Below are 17,779 nucleotides of genomic sequence, written 5' to 3'. Positions count from 1 at the left end.
CTTCGGGGATAGGAGGAACTTCTTCTGATGAACCATGACTTCTGGTGGTGAAGCTGTTAGTAACTTCATCACTGCTTGGTTGAGTCTTACTTTCAGATCCTTTAGTCGGATAACAACAAGGTGAATCAGACTCTGATAGGGAGATATATCCTGCTTTGTTAAGATAGGATAACCATTCCTCTTCATCGGTATTTTCCGTACCGATGGTATTAACTGTTTGTTGAACAGGTTGAAGAAAACCTCCACTGCAGAAAGTTTCTTGAATAGGGAGAACTACCTCAATCCCTGGAATAGCTTTTTATGATGTCGGAAAGAATCCAATTCCTGTTCTGTTCTTGTTGTTGGTAGGAATATTAATGTGCCCCCAACCACTGGTTGTGCCATCCTTTATAACTTGGATTGCATCTTTGTATGAAGAGATAGACGCTGCTTTCTCCTTTCCTTTGTCCAAGGAAAGTGCTTGGAATTTAGTTCCAACAACTTCTTTTGGTTCTATGTCAGAGAATGATGACAGGTTGCTGACGATCAGAGCTCGTTCTCCACATACGGTCACCAATTTGTCATTTCTTATGAACTTCAGTTTCTGATGAAGTGTTGAAGTAATTGCCCCAGCCTCATGAATCCATGGGCGACCTAGCAAACAACTGTATTGTGCTGGAATGTCCATAACTTGGAAAGTGATTTTGAACGTCTGAGGTCCAATAGTTATGGGAAGATCCACTTCTCCGAAAACTGACTTTCTTGATCCATCAAATGCTTTGACGATGACATGACTTTTTCTCAATGGGTAATCTTCGAAAGATAATCTTGATAATGTTGATTTCGGCATGACGTTGAGAGAGGATCCATTGTCTATTAGGACTCCTGTGAGTACATCACCCATGCAGCCAACTGAGATGTGAAGTGGAAGATTGTGGTCCACTCCTTCTTCAGGAAGATCTTCGTCACAGAAACTTAGGTTAGTTCCGGCGGAGATGTTGGCAACGATATTGTTGAATTGGCTTATAGTAACACTTGGTTCTACGAAAGCTTGTTCCAAAACTTTCTGTAGAGCTTCCCTATGAGCTTCAGAACTCAATAGCAGGGAAAGAACAGAAATCCTAGACGGAGTATGTAGTAATTGATCTACAATGTTGTATTCACTCCTCTGGATTAACTTCAAGATCTCATCATTTTCTTTTGCTTGAACAGCATTGGTCGGATGATTGTCTTGCCTATGTGGTACTTCCTCCGAAGGTTTCTCCACATTTTCTGTTGTTCTGTTGAAGACTCGTCCACTTCTGGTGACTCGACTAACATCAGCAATGTTGACAACAGACAGTAATGGTGTTTCCTTACCATTTTCAATGAATGTAGCGTTGTACTTGTATGGTATAGCCTTGTCAGACTCATACGGTACAGGACCTGGTAAGTAGATGACTAGTGGAGCAATTGCTGTCTTCCTGCTATCATACTTAACTTGCATTGGTTCAACTTGATTAATTTGAGGAGATACGGTAAAGACTTCATCATCTTCTTTATTGGCAAGAACAGTAATGGTATTGTCATCCATCAGCTTTTGAATGTCGTTGCGAACTCGCAAACATCCTCGTGAATTTCTTCGACATATTTCACATCTACTGTAAGCGTGGAAATCCGTTCCAAAGTAGGCAAGTCCATTTAAAGTTTTATGGAACCTGACTACCGATCCTTCGAGATCTTCAACTTTGTAGATTTTGTATTCTCCTGGACATCCTTGAACCATGTTGATGTCATGTTCAGTTCTGACTCGGATATGTTGAATCCATCCTAAGTCCATTTGTTCTTGTAATGCAGCTTGAACTACGGCACATCCTTGATTATTCTTTGGACAAATTTCACATGTGAAGTAGTTGTGAGGTGGTACATGATCGTACCCAGCTTGTTTAGCGTGCATCTTGACAAGATTTTCCCCTATCTGACGAATGTCGTAGATTTGAATGACGTTAGGGTGTTGATCTATCAGATTTACTGAAGCTTCTTTATGCTGCGGCAAAGGATTTGCTTGGACGTTTGGATTAGTATCTTTGAAGGATAGCATTCCGCTCTTCACTAATCGTTGGACGTCAACCTTGAAAGAGAAACAGTTCTCAATATTGTGACCTGGTGCCCCCTGATGATAGGGACAAGATTGATCAGCCTTATACCATGGTGAGGAACTGTTTGTAGGATTTGGAGGACTTCTTGTCTGAATGAGTCCTTTTGCCAGTAATGTTGGAAACAATTCTGCATACGGCATTGATATGGGGTCAAAGGCAGGATACCTTGGAGCCCGATTGTTGTAATTTGGAGGTCGAACCTGCTGCTGAGGTTGCTGCGACCTTTGCTGAATTTGTTGTTACGGGACCTGAGGTTGATAAGCTGGCGCTGAGTTAACAACCGGAGTTATTGCTGCAACTTGAGGTCGGAATTTCTTCTTGATTTTGTGCAAGACATTGCTGACATCTTGATCCTTTTTATTCTGGAAAGAACTTCCATACTTCCTTGGACCAATAGAAGATTCTGGTTCTTTGTTCAAGCGTCCTTCTCGAACTACTTCTTCTAAACGTACACCCATGTTTACCATCTCGGTAAAGTCACTTGGTGCACTTGCAACCATTCGTCCGTAGTAAAATGGACTCAAAGTTTTGAGATAGATTTTTGTCATTTCTTTCTCTTCAAGTGGTGGACAAATTTGAGCAGCAACTTCACGCCATCTCTGAGCGTATTCCTTGAAGCTTTCTCTATCCTTTTGAGTCATGGCCCGGAGTTGATCTCTGTCGGGAGCCATATCCAGATTGTACTTATACTGTTTGACGAAGGCCTCTCCGAGGTCTCGAAAAGTACGAATCTCTGAACTGTCCAAGTTCATGTACCATTTGAGTGCAGCACCAGTCAGACTGTCTTGAAAATAATGAATGAGCAATTGTTGATTATCAGTCTGAGTTGACATTCTTCGAGCGTACATCACAAGATGACTTTGTGGGCATGAATTCCCTTTGTACTTCTCGAAATCTGGTACTTTGAATTTGTGAGGAATCTTAACATTTGGAACCAGACAGAGGTCTGCAGCATTCTTTCCAAATAGATCTTGTCCTCGGAGAGTCTTGAGTTCCTTCTGCATTTGCAGAAACTGTTCTTGTGTAATACGGCGAACTGACTTTTATCGATCGAAATGTCGCGGTAAGCAAGAGTCGCCACCGACTTTTATTTTATCCAAACAATATTCGGAAAGGCAAAAAGAAACAGAAAAAAACCTTTTAAGAAATCCAAGTTCGGGGGGTAATTTATGCAAAGGGAAGGTGTAAGGCACCCTTTGCATCCATGGTTTTCCATGGGCTCTTAATTGCTTTGCTTGCTCGTTTGTTTAGAAAATGTAGATGAAAAAGATAGGGACTTTAGCTCGTAAATGAGCGTAGCCCTTTTGAAAAATTATGAGAAAGAATATAATGAAAGTTTGAGCATTGCAAGGCAATTAGGGGCAATTACCTTAAACTTAGATGATAGGTCTCTTTTTAGCCTTTCAGAATGAAAGGGTCTATCCTTGCCATAAGAGGGCAGGAAGCCTTTCGTTTGGAGATTGGAGGGTCATCGCGTTATCATTCGCCCTAAGACTGACCCATGCCATAGAGAGGCAGGTAGTCTAAGGAGAAGGATTCAGAATAGCCTTTCATAGGCAACCAGAAGATACCTCAGCCTTTTCCGTAGGCAACTTTCGAGGGTCGAGGTCATGTTAGTGTATCGAAGGCAGCATCATTAGGGACCATGACCTTTAATCGAGGCAACATGGCTGAGGTATCCTCGTATTCGAGGGACTGGCTATTCTGCAAAAAATACAAGGCAACAAGGCAACAGGAACAGGCAACAGGCAACAAGGCAACAGAGAGGTTACCCCAAAAGTGTGCGTGTGTGCACCAATCACGTGATTAGTTCAGAAATTTAATCTTATAATTAGTGATGCTAATTCAGTTCAAGGCTTGCACTCCCTAAGATTACTAACCACGCAGTATAATATAAACAGTAATAACGGGAAAGGGAAATTGAAGCCAGCGGAGGAAAGGGGAACTGAAACCAGCGGGATGAGAATATTATAGGTCTAACACAAGTAATAATTTAGATCAAGGGTTTTAGGGTTACCGACTATACGAAGCTTTGGCATTTGGCAAACCCTGAAAGGCGGGAAAAATAAGAAACAATAGTAGGGTGAGTGCATTATCGGTTCAAATGCAAACATGACTAACCCTAATCAAAATAAACGGATAAAATAAAATAAAATAAATAGCTAGACACTTAGCTTTGAATTTGATCTGATATGGTTGGCAGTCGGAGAATCTTGATTAATCCATGCATGCGTGCGCAAGCTATGAATGTACAAAACAGTTCGATGCTCACGATGGTAGTACCTCGCAAAAACAAGACAATGGTAGAAAGAGTATATGTGACAATTAAATTCTAAAATAAAATTAAATATTTTTTGTATTTTTATATGAGGAACAAAATTTAATAAATCTAATCTAAACTAATAAAATACTTTTGTGTTTTTATATTATTAAACTAATTAAATAAAATACATCTTTTTTAGATTTTTATTTTTAAATAATGATTCTATAAACTAAATTAAGCATATAAATCAAATAATAAATCAAATAAACAAAACATTACTTAAAAAATAAAATAATGACATTAAAGTTAGTATAAAATAAAAAAATAACAGTAAAGATAGAAAGTTACGTATACGTAACGTAGCAGTTGCATTTTCAGTCTGTAACAAACCAAACTTTGTATTGAATTGTCAATTTTAACTTACACCAATATAAGCATGACACGTGGCAGCCTTGGTTTTAAAAATAAAATAAAAATAATAATTAATAGTGCATATGTCAAAGATGAGGACGTAATAAGAATGCAAAATCATCCTTTCCTCATCTCAATCTTTCTCTGCATTGTTCTCAAAATCAAACAACAAACCAAGTTTATCTTGAAATAACAATCATCAATTCTACCATGAAGAGTACAACAAAGAGAATCTAACCTTTCTAGTGCCGGCGATTGGATTTGGTGGCGGTTGTAGAGGTGTTCCGATCGGAGTTGGTGTTTTTGACGTTCGATGCGGTGGTTGCGCGCAGCGAAGCGGCGGACTCGCGGTGGGGCTTCGATCGGAGGGGTGAATGCACCGTCAGACTTGTAGGCGGCTCCGAGTTGTTGTTTAAGTGCTCTATGCCGGCGGCGGAAGATAGGAGACGGCGATGATGTTGATATTGTAACGTCGGAGATCCGTGAGGCGTTGGATTCAAATCGGAAGTGGTCGGTGTACGCCTCTGAGTTGTTTTGTTGAAGCTGAAGCGCTGTGATTGGAGAGATCCCGCGGCGGTTCGTCGTTCGCGGTGGGGGTGTGCGGTGGTCTTGATCGAAAGCTAATTTCCCTTTGCTTTTTCTTTTTAGACTTTCAGCGAGTGGAACACCAAAACTATATCAGACTCTAACTTCACTTCCTGTCTGTTGAAAACAAAAGAATAAACATGGTTATTGTTGTATTGAAGATTGAAAGGACAAATTGTAATTTGATAGTGTAAAGAAAAATTTTATGTGAATTTTCTCTCAGTCTTTTTCTCTATGATTTTGCTGCTGGATTTTTCTCCGATTCCTTATGAATCTTGTTTCTTTCCGCTTGTTCTGGCCTTCTTCGACATCTACCATTTTCTGAAAAATAGGATGGTGGTGGAGAAATAAGGGTTAGTTGTCGTACCTGAAAAAGAGAAAGTCAATTGTTGGTCTATATATAAGACACAATTAGGTTAAATAAAATAAGTAAAAAATTAATTGGGATCCAAATAATTAATCAGAAAATAATTACTTGCTCCCCAAGTTGTAAAAAGTGTCAAAAATAGAACAAATAAAATTAAAAGTTTCCTTTTTGAATTTTTTGAATATTTCATAATTTTTGGTGATTTTTTTAACTAAAAAATGCCTAAAAGTGAAAATTGACCATTTTTAAAAATGCCCATTTAATTTGTGCGAAAATTAAAATAAAAATGATAAAAAATGATTTTTTGTGATTTTAAATATGAATGAAAGTAATATTAAAACTATAGTTAGAAACAAAGTAAAAAAGAAAAAATGTTAGAAGCGGAACTCGAACCCGGGACCTCTCGCTCTTGTACCATTTGCCCTTAAATTCTTACCACATGTGTCATGTCACCTAATTGAAATAAAATGACATTCATAATTATGTGAGGGCAAATTTTGGGGTATGACAGCTGCCCCTGTTCAATCTTCTTATATCTGAAGATGTAGACTGGCATGTGTGCCTATCGGAATCTGAAGGTAGAAGAGAATTGAACACTAGAATACCGAGAAATTTGCCCTAGCTGATGAAGGGGCTTTTGTCGGAGATGGACTTGAAGATACCATCCAGTAGTTATTGGAGTGTTGATTGTTACAAAACCGTCTGAGGTTTCCGCTTTTAGACTTTGAACGTTTATTATTTAAGGAACCGTCTAAGGTATCGACTTAAATTTGAAGTAGATCATTAAGGAATCGTCTAAGGTATCGACTTAAATCTGAAAGTAGATCATTAAGGAACCGTCAAAGGTATCGACTTAAATCTGAAAGTAGATCATTAAGGAACCGTCAAAGGTATCGACTTAAATCTGAAAGTAGATCATTAAGGAACCGTCAAATGTATCGACTTAAATCTGAAAGTAGATCATTAAGGAACCGTCAAAGGTATCGACTTAAATTTGAAGTAGATCATTAAGGAATCGTCTAAGGTATCGACTTAAATCTGAAAGTAGATCATTAAGGAACCGTCAAAGGTATCGACTTAAATCTGAAGGTAGATCATTAAGGAACCGTCAAAGGTATCGACTTAAATTTGAAGTAGATCATTAAGGAACCGTCAAAGGTATCGACTTAAATTTGAAGTAGATCATTAAGGAACCGTCAAAGGTATCGACTTAGATCCGAAGGTTTTGAAGTTGTTTATTTGACCGCAGCTGTAACCTGAAAAAAGCAAAGTTAGTTTTTTATGCCATGTCATGATGTAGGTAATGTGTTTGTGTGCTGGAATTCTCAAAATAAATGAGAATCTTGCATGTTATGTACGCGTCTGTCGCGATGCCTTATGTATTATGTATGAACATGTATGCGATTGTATGAATATGTTTGTGATTTATGACGTATGACTATGATTTATGCTATTTGACACATCTTGATTGAGAAGGTGGATCTCTATGTCATTGTAATTTTGATGTTTGATCCTATCTTGAGGATGCTCAGCTGGGGATTTTATGATTTCTGCTTGGGGACGATCAGTAACTTGATGTACCCTGATTGGGGATTAGAGATATTAATACACCATGTTGGAGAAGAGAAAAGTGTTGGAGAACCGGTAATGTTGAAGATGTAAACTCTGTTGGGGAGTCATGTCTTTGTCGGGACGAGTAAGTTTGAAGATATTTTCTTGAGGATTGCTCTGATGGGATATGATATTGTGAAGTTGGAATTGTGGGAAGGCATGGATGCCCTGAACATTGCCCCCAGTATTATAGTAACTACCATTCCTGGATTTGATTAGGACACGCCACTGAGTATTTGATAAAGATGTCAAGCTGGACTTGCATAGATTTGCCCCCGCTAGTAGAGACTTTGAAAAGATTCGCCCCGCGAGGACTTTATGAGACGTGCACTATGGGCGAAATGCCCCTAGTAATCATAGGCCAAAGACAATATCCCATGTTGGTTGGGAAGTAGCTTCAGATCTACTTGGATGCATGCCCCTGATTGTTTTTGACATCCTTGAGAGATTCTCAGAACCTTGACTTGATTGCCCCAGATTGATCGGGAAATAGTTTGAAATCCACTTGGGATATATGCCTTTGACACTTTGGCATTTGAGAGATTCTTCGAATCTTGACTTGATTTCCCCAGATTGATTGGGCAAAGCGTGCCATGCCCCTTGTATATGTAGGAGACATTGCTTCTCGGAGTAATCTTGTCTGTCGGGATAACTTTCAGTCATTAGTTGTACCCTGTGCAAGTTCTTTCTGCTACTAACATTTGAAATTATATAGCAGAATATGTTTAATAATGAATTCATGAGATGCAATGCATACGTCTGTCTTGAGTTTTTGAAATAAATTAAAACTGGAGATGTAAAATCATGATATTTATAAAAACGCGATGTTTGTAAAAAACAGGATATCAACTTAACATTTGTAATAAACCTTAAGGAGTCGGGATACCTTTCGGTGACAGTACGCTTTCGAACTAACCATGCTTCAATTAGGACTTTCAAGGGTTGTAACGTGGCTTGGTTCACGGTTTAAGAAACAAAGGATAAAGGCTCAAAATTTGATTGTACCCACCCCTCTTCGTGATGATCTTCAATCCTAAGCTCAGTTGATTCAACTTATGCATTCAGGTTCCCAGAGACTTTTGGATTTGCACCTTTGATAATGATGATGGTTCACAAGCAGAGAGAACTTTTGAGATGGCAGTCACTTCTTCCTTTTGGTAGTCACAACTTTGAGTTGTTCAAGAATTTATTGACTTCTTTTTTTTTCCATCTTTTTGATATCCCTAACTTTTGCCTGAACTGTCTATTTTGAGCTTACAGTCAGCGAGATGCCTTGATTTTTTGCCTAAGTCATCTTTTGATTTTTTGCTTAGCAGGCTTTTCTTTGTATATATGTTTTTTCATTTTTCTCTTTTGAAAGATATTGACTGCCTTGCTTAGTGATTGATAAAACATCATTGGCTTTTGATTGACATCTCCAACATTCCTTTGATGTGTACGTGATTGAAACCTTTGTTGAAAGGTGTACTGAATGATTCTCTTAAAATGGAATGCACAGCCAAATTAACTGAGAACTACCCTGCCCCAGGTTATGATCAAGGGTTTTAATTAGTACAAGAAAGAAACTTCTACTTCTTAGGCTCAAAGGGGTTGACGAGGGATTATCATCCTTATATCTCCACTGTTTAGGAATTGAAACAATGCCTGTACATCGTCAGCATAGTCTGTTCAAAAGCATACTGTATGAGGTTGCGGTATCGTTTTCGTCATCCTCCCTCAAAAGGCATACAACTTTAGCAAGAGTCGAGTATCACAAAACATATGCAAAGTAAAGACGCAATTTAAAATGAGTGATAGCGAAATAAATTATTCAAGACAAACATATGCAATGCACTAATGATGATTATTAAAACATATAATGTCTATCATGAGTCGAATGTTTAAGCAAACAGAAATGAGACTTGCAAACGGAAGTAGATCTAATGATCCAAAAGTTTGTCCGTCTAGACGTCAATCAGTCTTGTCATGACTAGGCATAGGAGCGGTGGTCACCACATGAGTTTTTAGGAGGGTTGAATTTGGCCTCCCCTTCATTGATCAGATCTTGAATCTTATTCTTTAATGTCCAACAATTGTTTGTGTAATGTCCAAGACTGTTGGAATGGTACGCGCACCTCGCATTGGGTTTATAGTCAGGAGTGTATGTGTTAGAATTCGTTGGCTCGATTGCCCTGAGCGTTTGGATCATATGAATGAATTGATTGTTGTGACTCAGTTGTCGTGATTCCATTATCGTGACTCAGTTGTCATGATTCCATTATCGTGACTCAGTTGTCGTGACTTTGTTATCGTGACTCAGTTGTCGTGACTTTGTTGTCGTGACTCAGTTATCGTGATTCCATTATCGTGACTCAGTTGTCGTGATTCCATTATCGTGACTCAGTTGTCGTGACTTTGTTGTCGTGACTCAGTTGTCGTGACTCCATTATCGTGACTCAGTTGTCGTGATTCCATTATCGTGACTCAGTTGTCGTGACTTTGTTGTCGTGACTCAGTTGTCGTGACTTCATTGTCGTGGTCTTTTCTGATTTGAGTGTCATGATTAAATCTTTAATGGCACGCTTCAACGGTCTACCACCCTTTACACCATAACCAGGATTGTTCGAATAATAAGTGCATCTCGCATTGTAATTGTACCCCAAGAATAGGAGTGCCTTTAATTCTTCTTGCCCCTTGGCCAAGTTAAAGATCATCTCTCGGAATTGGTTGTTCCGAGCCTGAAGTTTTTTTTTTTTGACTGATTTCTCGAGATCCATTTGTGCTAAAATAAACAGCGAGGAGGTGAGAAACCTGTTGTGAGAAACCTGTTATGCGATGTTATGAATGCAAATGCAATGCTTTCAAGGTTCTTTAGGAAATTTAGTTCACGACATATAGAAATTAAATTGGCCGCGTCTTTGTCTGAAGAATTCTGATTTTCGTCTTTGATCCTCCTTCTTTGGGAATTATGCTCACCATATCGAGTGGGTCATCGCCTATGATTTGGGATACTTCTGAATTTGAAGATACATGGCCAGAGGAAAGTAAATCCTCTTGCCCCTTGCTAGGTACTGAGTCTTTGAATTGGAAGGTGTGTGACCAGAGGAAAATAAATCCTCTTGCCCCTTGATTAGGAAATCAGTCATTGATAGGAGTCCCTGAAATTGTGCGCCCTAAATCCCTAAGATCCTTGAAAGGGTTAGTTAAATCATGTTATGCTTATGATGTCATGATGTCATGCGAATGCAGTTCATTAGGCATAGTGTGAGATAGTAAGGACAACAAATCTTTTCAACAAAACCTGCGAGGGAACGAAGGTTAGTAGCAAACACAAGCAAGTCACACAAGTCACACAAGCCACCCAATTTTTGGCTTAAGGCTTGCATGGAGTCTGATCAGGTGTCCTTCCCAAGGGTATTTCTATGGATAAGGAGATTTCAGCAACGGGTTCTACCAAGTGACTCAGAATTGTCAGCCCCCTCTAAAGCACCCTCGAACATGGTAAATGCATACCACGCAATGATACTTTAGGAAGAAACCTATCTGAGCTGTAGTATCGGGTAGCGACCATAACTTGGCATGCACCAAGAATAGCCCTCCCACTACGTTCCTAAAATCCAGGATGGGTTAAGGGTAACTAAAGGTCCTTGAGCTCCGACGCACCCAAAGATACATGCATAAACCTCTCTCATGCAAAAGAGGTACACAATAACCAGTGGAGGCCTAACTCAAGTGTGAACTTCATTTTGACCAACCCCAAGCATGCACAAGGGGGGTCTCCATGACTATGCCACTCCTAATCTTAAGTGTTCTTGAATCCGGGAATAGGATTCGTCCTTCAATTTTCCCAAAACAGCCCTGAAAAATAAAGCAAGCAAAGCAAACAATAGAAAACAATTAAGTGATTCCTAAACTTTTAAGGTAACCCCTCTTTTATCGAATTATGTCCCCAGCAGAGTCGCCAGTTCTGTAATACGGTGAACTGACTTTTATCGATCGAAATGTCGCGGTAAGCAAGAGTCGCCACCGACTTTTATTTTATCCAAACAATATTCGGAAAGGCAAAAAGAAACAGAAAAAAACCTTTTAAGAAATCCAAGTTCGGGGGGTAATTTATGCAAAGGAAAGGTGTAAGGCACCCTTTGCATCCATGGTTTTCCATGGGCTCTTAATTGCTTTGCTTGCTCGTTTGTTTAGAAAATGTAGATGAAAAAGATAGGGACTTTAGCTCGTAAATGAGCGTAGCCCTTTTGAAAAATTATGAGAAAGAATATAATGAAAGTTTGAGCATTGCAAGGCAATTAGGGGCAATTACCTTAAACTCAGATGATAGGTCTCTTTTTAGCCTTTCAGAATGAAAGGGTCTATCCTTGTCATAAGAGGGCAGGAAGCCTTTCGTTTGGAGATTGGAGGGTCATCGCATTATCATTCGCCCTAAGACTGACCCATGCCATAGAGAGGCAGGTAGTCTAAGGAGAAGGATTCAGAATAGCCTTTCATAGGCAACCAGAAGATACCTCAGCCTTTTCCGTAGGCAACTTTCGAGGGTCGAGGTCATGTTAGTGTATCGAAGGCAGCATCATTAGGGACCATGACCTTTAATCGAGGCAACATGGCTGAGGTATCCTCGTATTCGAGGGACTGGCTATTCTGCAAAAAATACAAGGCAACAAGGCAACAGGAACAGGCAACAGGCAACAGAGAGGTTACCCCAAAAGTGTGCGTGTGTGCACCAATCACGTGATTAGTTCAGAAATTTAATCTTATAATTAGTGATGCTAATTCAGTTCAAGGCTTGCACTCCCTAAGATTACTAACCACGCAGTATAATATAAACAGTAATAACGGGAAAGGGAAATTGAAGCCAGCGGAGGAAAGGGGAATTGAAACCAGCGGGATGAGAATATTATAGATCTAACACAAGTAATAATTTAGATCAAGGGTTTTAGGGTTACCGACTATACGAAGCTTTGGCATTTGGCAAACCCTGAAAGGCGGGAAAAATAAGAAACAATAGTAGGGTGAGTGCATTATCGGTTCAAATGCAAACATGACTAACCCTAATCAAAATAAACGGATAAAATAAAATAAAATAAATAGCTAGACACTTAGCTTTGAATTTGATCTGATATGGTTGGCAGTCGGAGAATCTTGATTAATCCATGCATGCGTGCGCAAGCTATGAATGTACAAAACAGTTTGATGCTCACGATGGTAGTACCTCGCAAAAACAAGACAATGGTAGAAAGAGTATATGTGACAATTAAATTCTAAAATAAAATTAAATATTTTTTGTATTTTTATATGAGGAACAAAATTTAATAAATCTAATCTAAACTAATAAAATACTTTTGTGTTTTTATATTATTAAACTAATTAAATAAAATACATCTTTTTTAGATTTTTATTTTTAAATAATGATTCTATAAACTAAATTAAGCATATAAATCAAATAATAAATCAAATAAACAAAACATTACTTAAAAAATAAAATAATGACATTAAAGTTAGTATAAAATAAAAAAATAACAGTAAAGATAGAAAGTTACGTATACGTAACGTAGCAGTTGCATTTTCAGTCTGTAACAAACCAAACTTTGTATTGAATTGTCAATTTTAACTTACACCAATATAAGCATGACACGTGGCAGCCTTGGTTTTAAAAATAAAATAAAAATAATAATTAATAGTGCATATGTCAAAGATGAGGACGTAATAAGAATGCAAAATCATCCTTTCCTCATCTCAATCTTTCTCTGCATTGTTCTCAAAATCAAACAACAAACCAAGTTTATCTTGAAATAACAATCATCAATTCTACCATGAAGAGTACAACAAAGAGAATCTAACCTTTCTAGTGCCGGCGATTGGATTTGGTGGCGGTTGTAGAGGTGTTCCGATCGGAGTTGGTGTTTTTGACGTTCGATGCGGTGGTTGCGCGCAGCGAAGCGGCGGACTCGCGGTGGGGCTTCGATCGGAGGGGTGAATGCACCGTCAGACTTGTAGGCGGCTCCGAGTTGTTGTTTAAGTGCTCTATGCCGGCGGCGGAAGATAGGAGACGGCGATGATGTTGATATTGTAACGTCGGAGATCCGTGAGGCGTTGGATTCAAATCGGAAGTGGTCGGTGTACGCCTCTGAGTTGTTTTGTTGAAGCTGAAGCGCTGTGATTGGAGAGATCCCGCGGCGGTTCGTCGTTCGCGGTGGGGGTGTGCGGTGGTCTTGATCGAAAGCTAATTTCCCTTTGCTTTTTCTTTTTAGACTTTCAGCGAGTGGAACACCAAAACTATATCAGACTCTAACTTCACTTCCTGTCTGTTGAAAACAAAAGAATAAACATGGTTATTGTTGTATTGAAGATTGAAAGGACAAATTGTAATTTGATAGTGTAAAGAAAAATTTTATGTGAATTTTCTCTCAGTCTTTTTCTCTATGATTTTGCTGCTGGATTTTTCTCCGATTCCTTATGAATCTTGTTTCTTTCCGCTTGTTCTGGCCTTCTTCGACATCTACCATTTTCTGAAAAATAGGATGGTGGTGGAGAAATAAGGGTTAGTTGTCGTACCTGAAAAAGAGAAAGTCAATTGTTGGTCTATATATAAGACACAATTAGGTTAAATAAAATAAGTAAAAAATTAATTGGGATCCAAATAATTAATCAGAAAATAATTACTTGCTCCCCAAGTTGTAAAAAGTGTCAAAAATAGAACAAATAAAATTAAAAGTTTCCTTTTTGAATTTTTTGAATATTTCATAATTTTTGGTGATTTTTTTAACTAAAAAATGCCTAAAAGTGAAAATTGACCATTTTTAAAAATGCCCATTTAATTTGTGCGAAAATTAAAATAAAAATGATAAAAAATGATTTTTTGTGATTTTAAATATGAATGAAAGTAATATTAAAACTATAGTTAGAAACAAAGTAAAAAAGAAAAAATGTTAGAAGCGGAACTCGAACCCGGGACCTCTCGCTCTTGTACCATTTGCCCTTAAATTCTTACCACATGTGTCATGTCACTTAATTGAAATAAAATGACATTCATAATTATGTGAGGGCAAATTTTGGGGTATGACATCTTGGAACTCGTCCAATCTTTCATACACGCCAGAATCCTCACTTGGAGCGTGATGATATACTTGTCCGCCCTGCGGGGGAAAAGTATGCATAATCGGTCGTGGAGAAGCCATGACAGCAGATCTTGGTATCTCAGCGTTCTGTTGTGCGAAACTCATTGCCGTTGCTCTTGGAACTTCAATTTCCAGAGGTTTGTAACCCTCCGGTGGACGCATATCCATGGTGACTTTTGGAGCTTCAGAAGCTGGAGGTATGTACCCTTCTGGAATAAAGTTATACGGCATGCCCCAAGGTCGATCAGGCGGCATGGTATACTGAGGAATAGGAGTAGAAACAATCTCGGAAACCACAGTCCTTTGCGGTTCTTCTGGCGTTGGTCGATTCTGCGCAACTACCAGGGCTTCTACCATACTATTGAGTCTTTCAACAGTACCTTTGAGAGTATTAATCTCTTCTCTGAGTTCTTCATTCTCTTGCTCAAAGTCTTCCATTCTTTTCTTGCGACTTGAACGAGTGTTGTATGGATGAGACAGCTTGAAAGTCTTGGTTCACCTCCTTCTCCTCCTCTCTTTCTGGAGAAAGGAAAGTGACTATTAGATCCGCGACAATTCTCGTGTCAGTGCGTACAACTAAAGCGATGTATGATATGCAATTAAGTTATATTTTTCAAGGAAACACCATAATTACGTTATGAAACATCAAACTTTTATTAATTAAGCGAAAACGCCATTTTTACACACTTTGAAAAGGGAAATACAGAGAAACTGAGAGAAAGGACTCTAAAATTTTGACGAAGAGCCGACTTCACGTTCTAACATTTTCTTTTGTTTCTTGAGCTGAGCGTTCTCTGACGTGAGCTGATCGATGATCCAGGAAGCAGGAGGGATATGATGAGAAAGTGATGATTGTGTCACTTGTCGGTCAAGTACTTCAAGTAACTCATCCTTCCTTCTTAGGATGTTCTGAATCTCAACATTTTCCGTGTTGACGATTCGATACTTGTTCCTCCAAGCATTCCTTTCTTGGCATACCTTGTTTAATGCCGCTTGTAGTTTTTCAACATCGGTGGAGAAAAGGTAAATTGGTGCCCTTAGGGGAATAGGTTCTTGATGTTGATATGGCATCCTGAGCTTGAATGCTCTGACGCGTACCCATTGAAGGTAAGGATCCAGGGAGATGCAAAGATGTTTCCCTAACAATCTTCTCCCTTTGCTGTGAACAAGACGCCAGGCTTGGACAATTTCCTTCTTCAGCATGTTGCCATGATCGTCGATGTTCTTGAAGAACAGACCCTCCAATTGGATGTTACTTGGAATGTTTTTCATAGGATAGCCGTATTGACGACGGGCTAAAGCTGGATTGTAACTGATTCCTCCCTTAGTTCCAATAAGGGGTATGTTGGGAAAACTTCCGCAACTGAAGATGATCTTGGTTTCGTCGTTGTCAGGACTACACCACTCAATGTCCGTATGAGTGAGAGACATGATTTTCTGTGACCAGTAAAGGCCATCCCTCATATTCCAGAAAGTGCTAGACTTCGGCAGGTGCGAAACGAACCATTCGTATAACAACGGTACGCAGCATGTGATTAATCCTCCTCGCTGCAGGTTTCTTGAATGCACAGAGTGATAAGCATCCGCAAGCAAGGTTGGAACTGGATTTCCAATTAAGAAGATCTTAATTGCGTTGATGTCGACGGAATCGTTAATGTTAGGGAACAAAAACAATCCGTAGATAAGCAAAGCCAAGATTTCCTCAAAAGCGCTCATATCTTGGATGCTGACGAAGTACCGAGCTTGATCAAACAGGAATTTGGAGGGCAATCCTTGAATTCCTCCTCTACTCACCATATGAGTTCTGATGTCGACTACGTTCAAAGGAGTAGTTGCAGCAATGATAATGTCGTCAGGATTCTTTTCCAAACCGGAGTACGGATCTTGCGCGTACACGGGTATTCCAATCAGACGAGAGTACTCCTCCAACGTAGGCATGAGCTGATAATCTGGAAAGGTGAAGCAGTGATACGTTGGATCGTAAAACTGTATCAAGGTGGGAAGGATTCCATCCACAATGTTGGTATTGAGCAAAGGCAGAAGTTTTCCATACTTCTCCTTGAAAGCCTGGGGGTTGACCACCAGTTTTCCGAGCTTTCCCAGTTCCTTGACCTGGGGAATTTTGAAGGTGTATTTCCTAACTCTCTTTCTTCCGTAATCCATGGTATAGATCCTTAAGTCCTTTCTCCGTTTCTCTCTTTCTATGAAGTTCAAAACGTTCGTTATTTAGTTTCCTTGAAAAACGACTCGAAAAAGACTCTTTTTGTTTTTAGTTGTTATTAATGAATGATGCATGAATGCATGAATGCACACACAAGAGTTTTAAACAAACATGGCGTTGAAGGGTATAGTGGTCATGAAGTCAAAACGCAAACCTCGCCCCAATGGTAAACTAAGGTTAAGGATTTTTGTACCTGTAGAACGGGTTCTACGGGTCTCAGAGTTTTTGCTCAACCTTAAAGATACGTTGATTGGTATCTACAAGAGAGTTTTCTCTGAGTGTAGTATCTGCGTGACAATTACTTACGTAATCACCGCTCTACGTCCTAAAGAAGGCTTTAAGTGGGGTTAATGTGTTTCTAGGTCCTCCTGGTACAAATCAGTCTCGGAATGCAGTGGCGCAGTTAATCACAACCAGCCAGGCAAATCCCAAGAGTAGACTTGGAAACCAAGATTAGAGGGTCTTCACCGGGAAGACATCCTCCATCCTATCTTATGTTGCACTCAAATCCGGGTATAGGATTTCTCACCACAAAGGGGAATCAAGCCCTTTCCCGATACAGAATAAACAAAATAAACAAATATATATGCAACAATCACATGATATGACACAGAGGTTAGGCAGGACCTCTCTTGTTTGAGGGGGAATTTGGCGTCCCTAATTCCTCATTGGGGCTGGACCAGCAACAGGTCAACCATTGGTTTGGATGAAAAACCAAGGTTTTTAACACTTATATCCCCAGCAGAGTCGCCATTTTATCTGTGGTGTCGTTTTCTTTACCTCCCCGTTTCACTTGGGAGGACGACACGCTAGACCCTTCGCGCGAAATTTGGAAGGAGAATGCGCCCGTGGTGGGATGAATTTTGTTTCAGTTCTTCCTACGATATCACACGAACTTTCTTATTGTCCTACGAGTAGGAAAGGGAAAAAAAGATCTCAACTAAACCCTAAGAGTTTGCTAAGTGTGGGGATTTCACCTAGACTAGAAATTCTGGAGTCCGGGGGGTCGGTTATACATAGGGAAGTGTTTAAACACCCTAAATATCTGTAGTACTCTACATGAACCTTCTTTGTGTCATTGTGATTGTGTTTGCTGCT

The 17,779-nt window shown here is 39.4% G+C and overlaps 1 protein-coding gene across 2 annotated transcripts; it reads right to left on the bottom strand.

Annotated features, from left to right (window-relative positions):
- Window positions 1–295: 295 nt before the first annotated feature.
- LOC131595775 (uncharacterized) lies at window positions 296–14,339 on the bottom strand. Of its 2 annotated transcripts, none has more exons than XM_058868243.1 (2): window positions 12,289–14,339; window positions 296–5,743 (listed from the first exon to the last, which is right to left on the bottom strand). In XM_058868243.1, the coding sequence occupies exon 2, from the start codon at window positions 2,255–2,257 to the stop codon at window positions 299–301; it is 1,959 nt and encodes a 652-aa protein (XP_058724226.1). In that variant the 5' UTR covers window positions 2,258–5,743; window positions 12,289–14,339; the 3' UTR covers window positions 296–298. The 2 variants fall into 2 exon arrangements, with proteins under 2 accessions (XP_058724226.1, XP_058724227.1); XM_058868244.1 differs by having other exon boundaries at window positions 296–5,697.
- Window positions 14,340–17,779: the final 3,440 nt, after the last annotated feature.

This window comes from Vicia villosa, linkage group LG4 (assembly GCF_029867415.1).
Source record: "Vicia villosa cultivar HV-30 ecotype Madison, WI linkage group LG4, Vvil1.0, whole genome shotgun sequence".
Lineage (NCBI taxonomy): Eukaryota > Viridiplantae > Streptophyta > Magnoliopsida > Fabales > Fabaceae > Vicia > Vicia villosa.
Note: the sequence above shows the minus strand (reverse complement) of the source record. Positions and strands in the feature narration are given on the sequence as shown.

Bases quoted from the DNA above. Each gene is read 5' to 3' on its own strand.
- LOC131595775 (XM_058868243.1), bottom strand. From the start codon at position 2,257: ATGCCGTATGCAGAATTGTTTCCAACATTACTGGCAAAAGGACTCATT.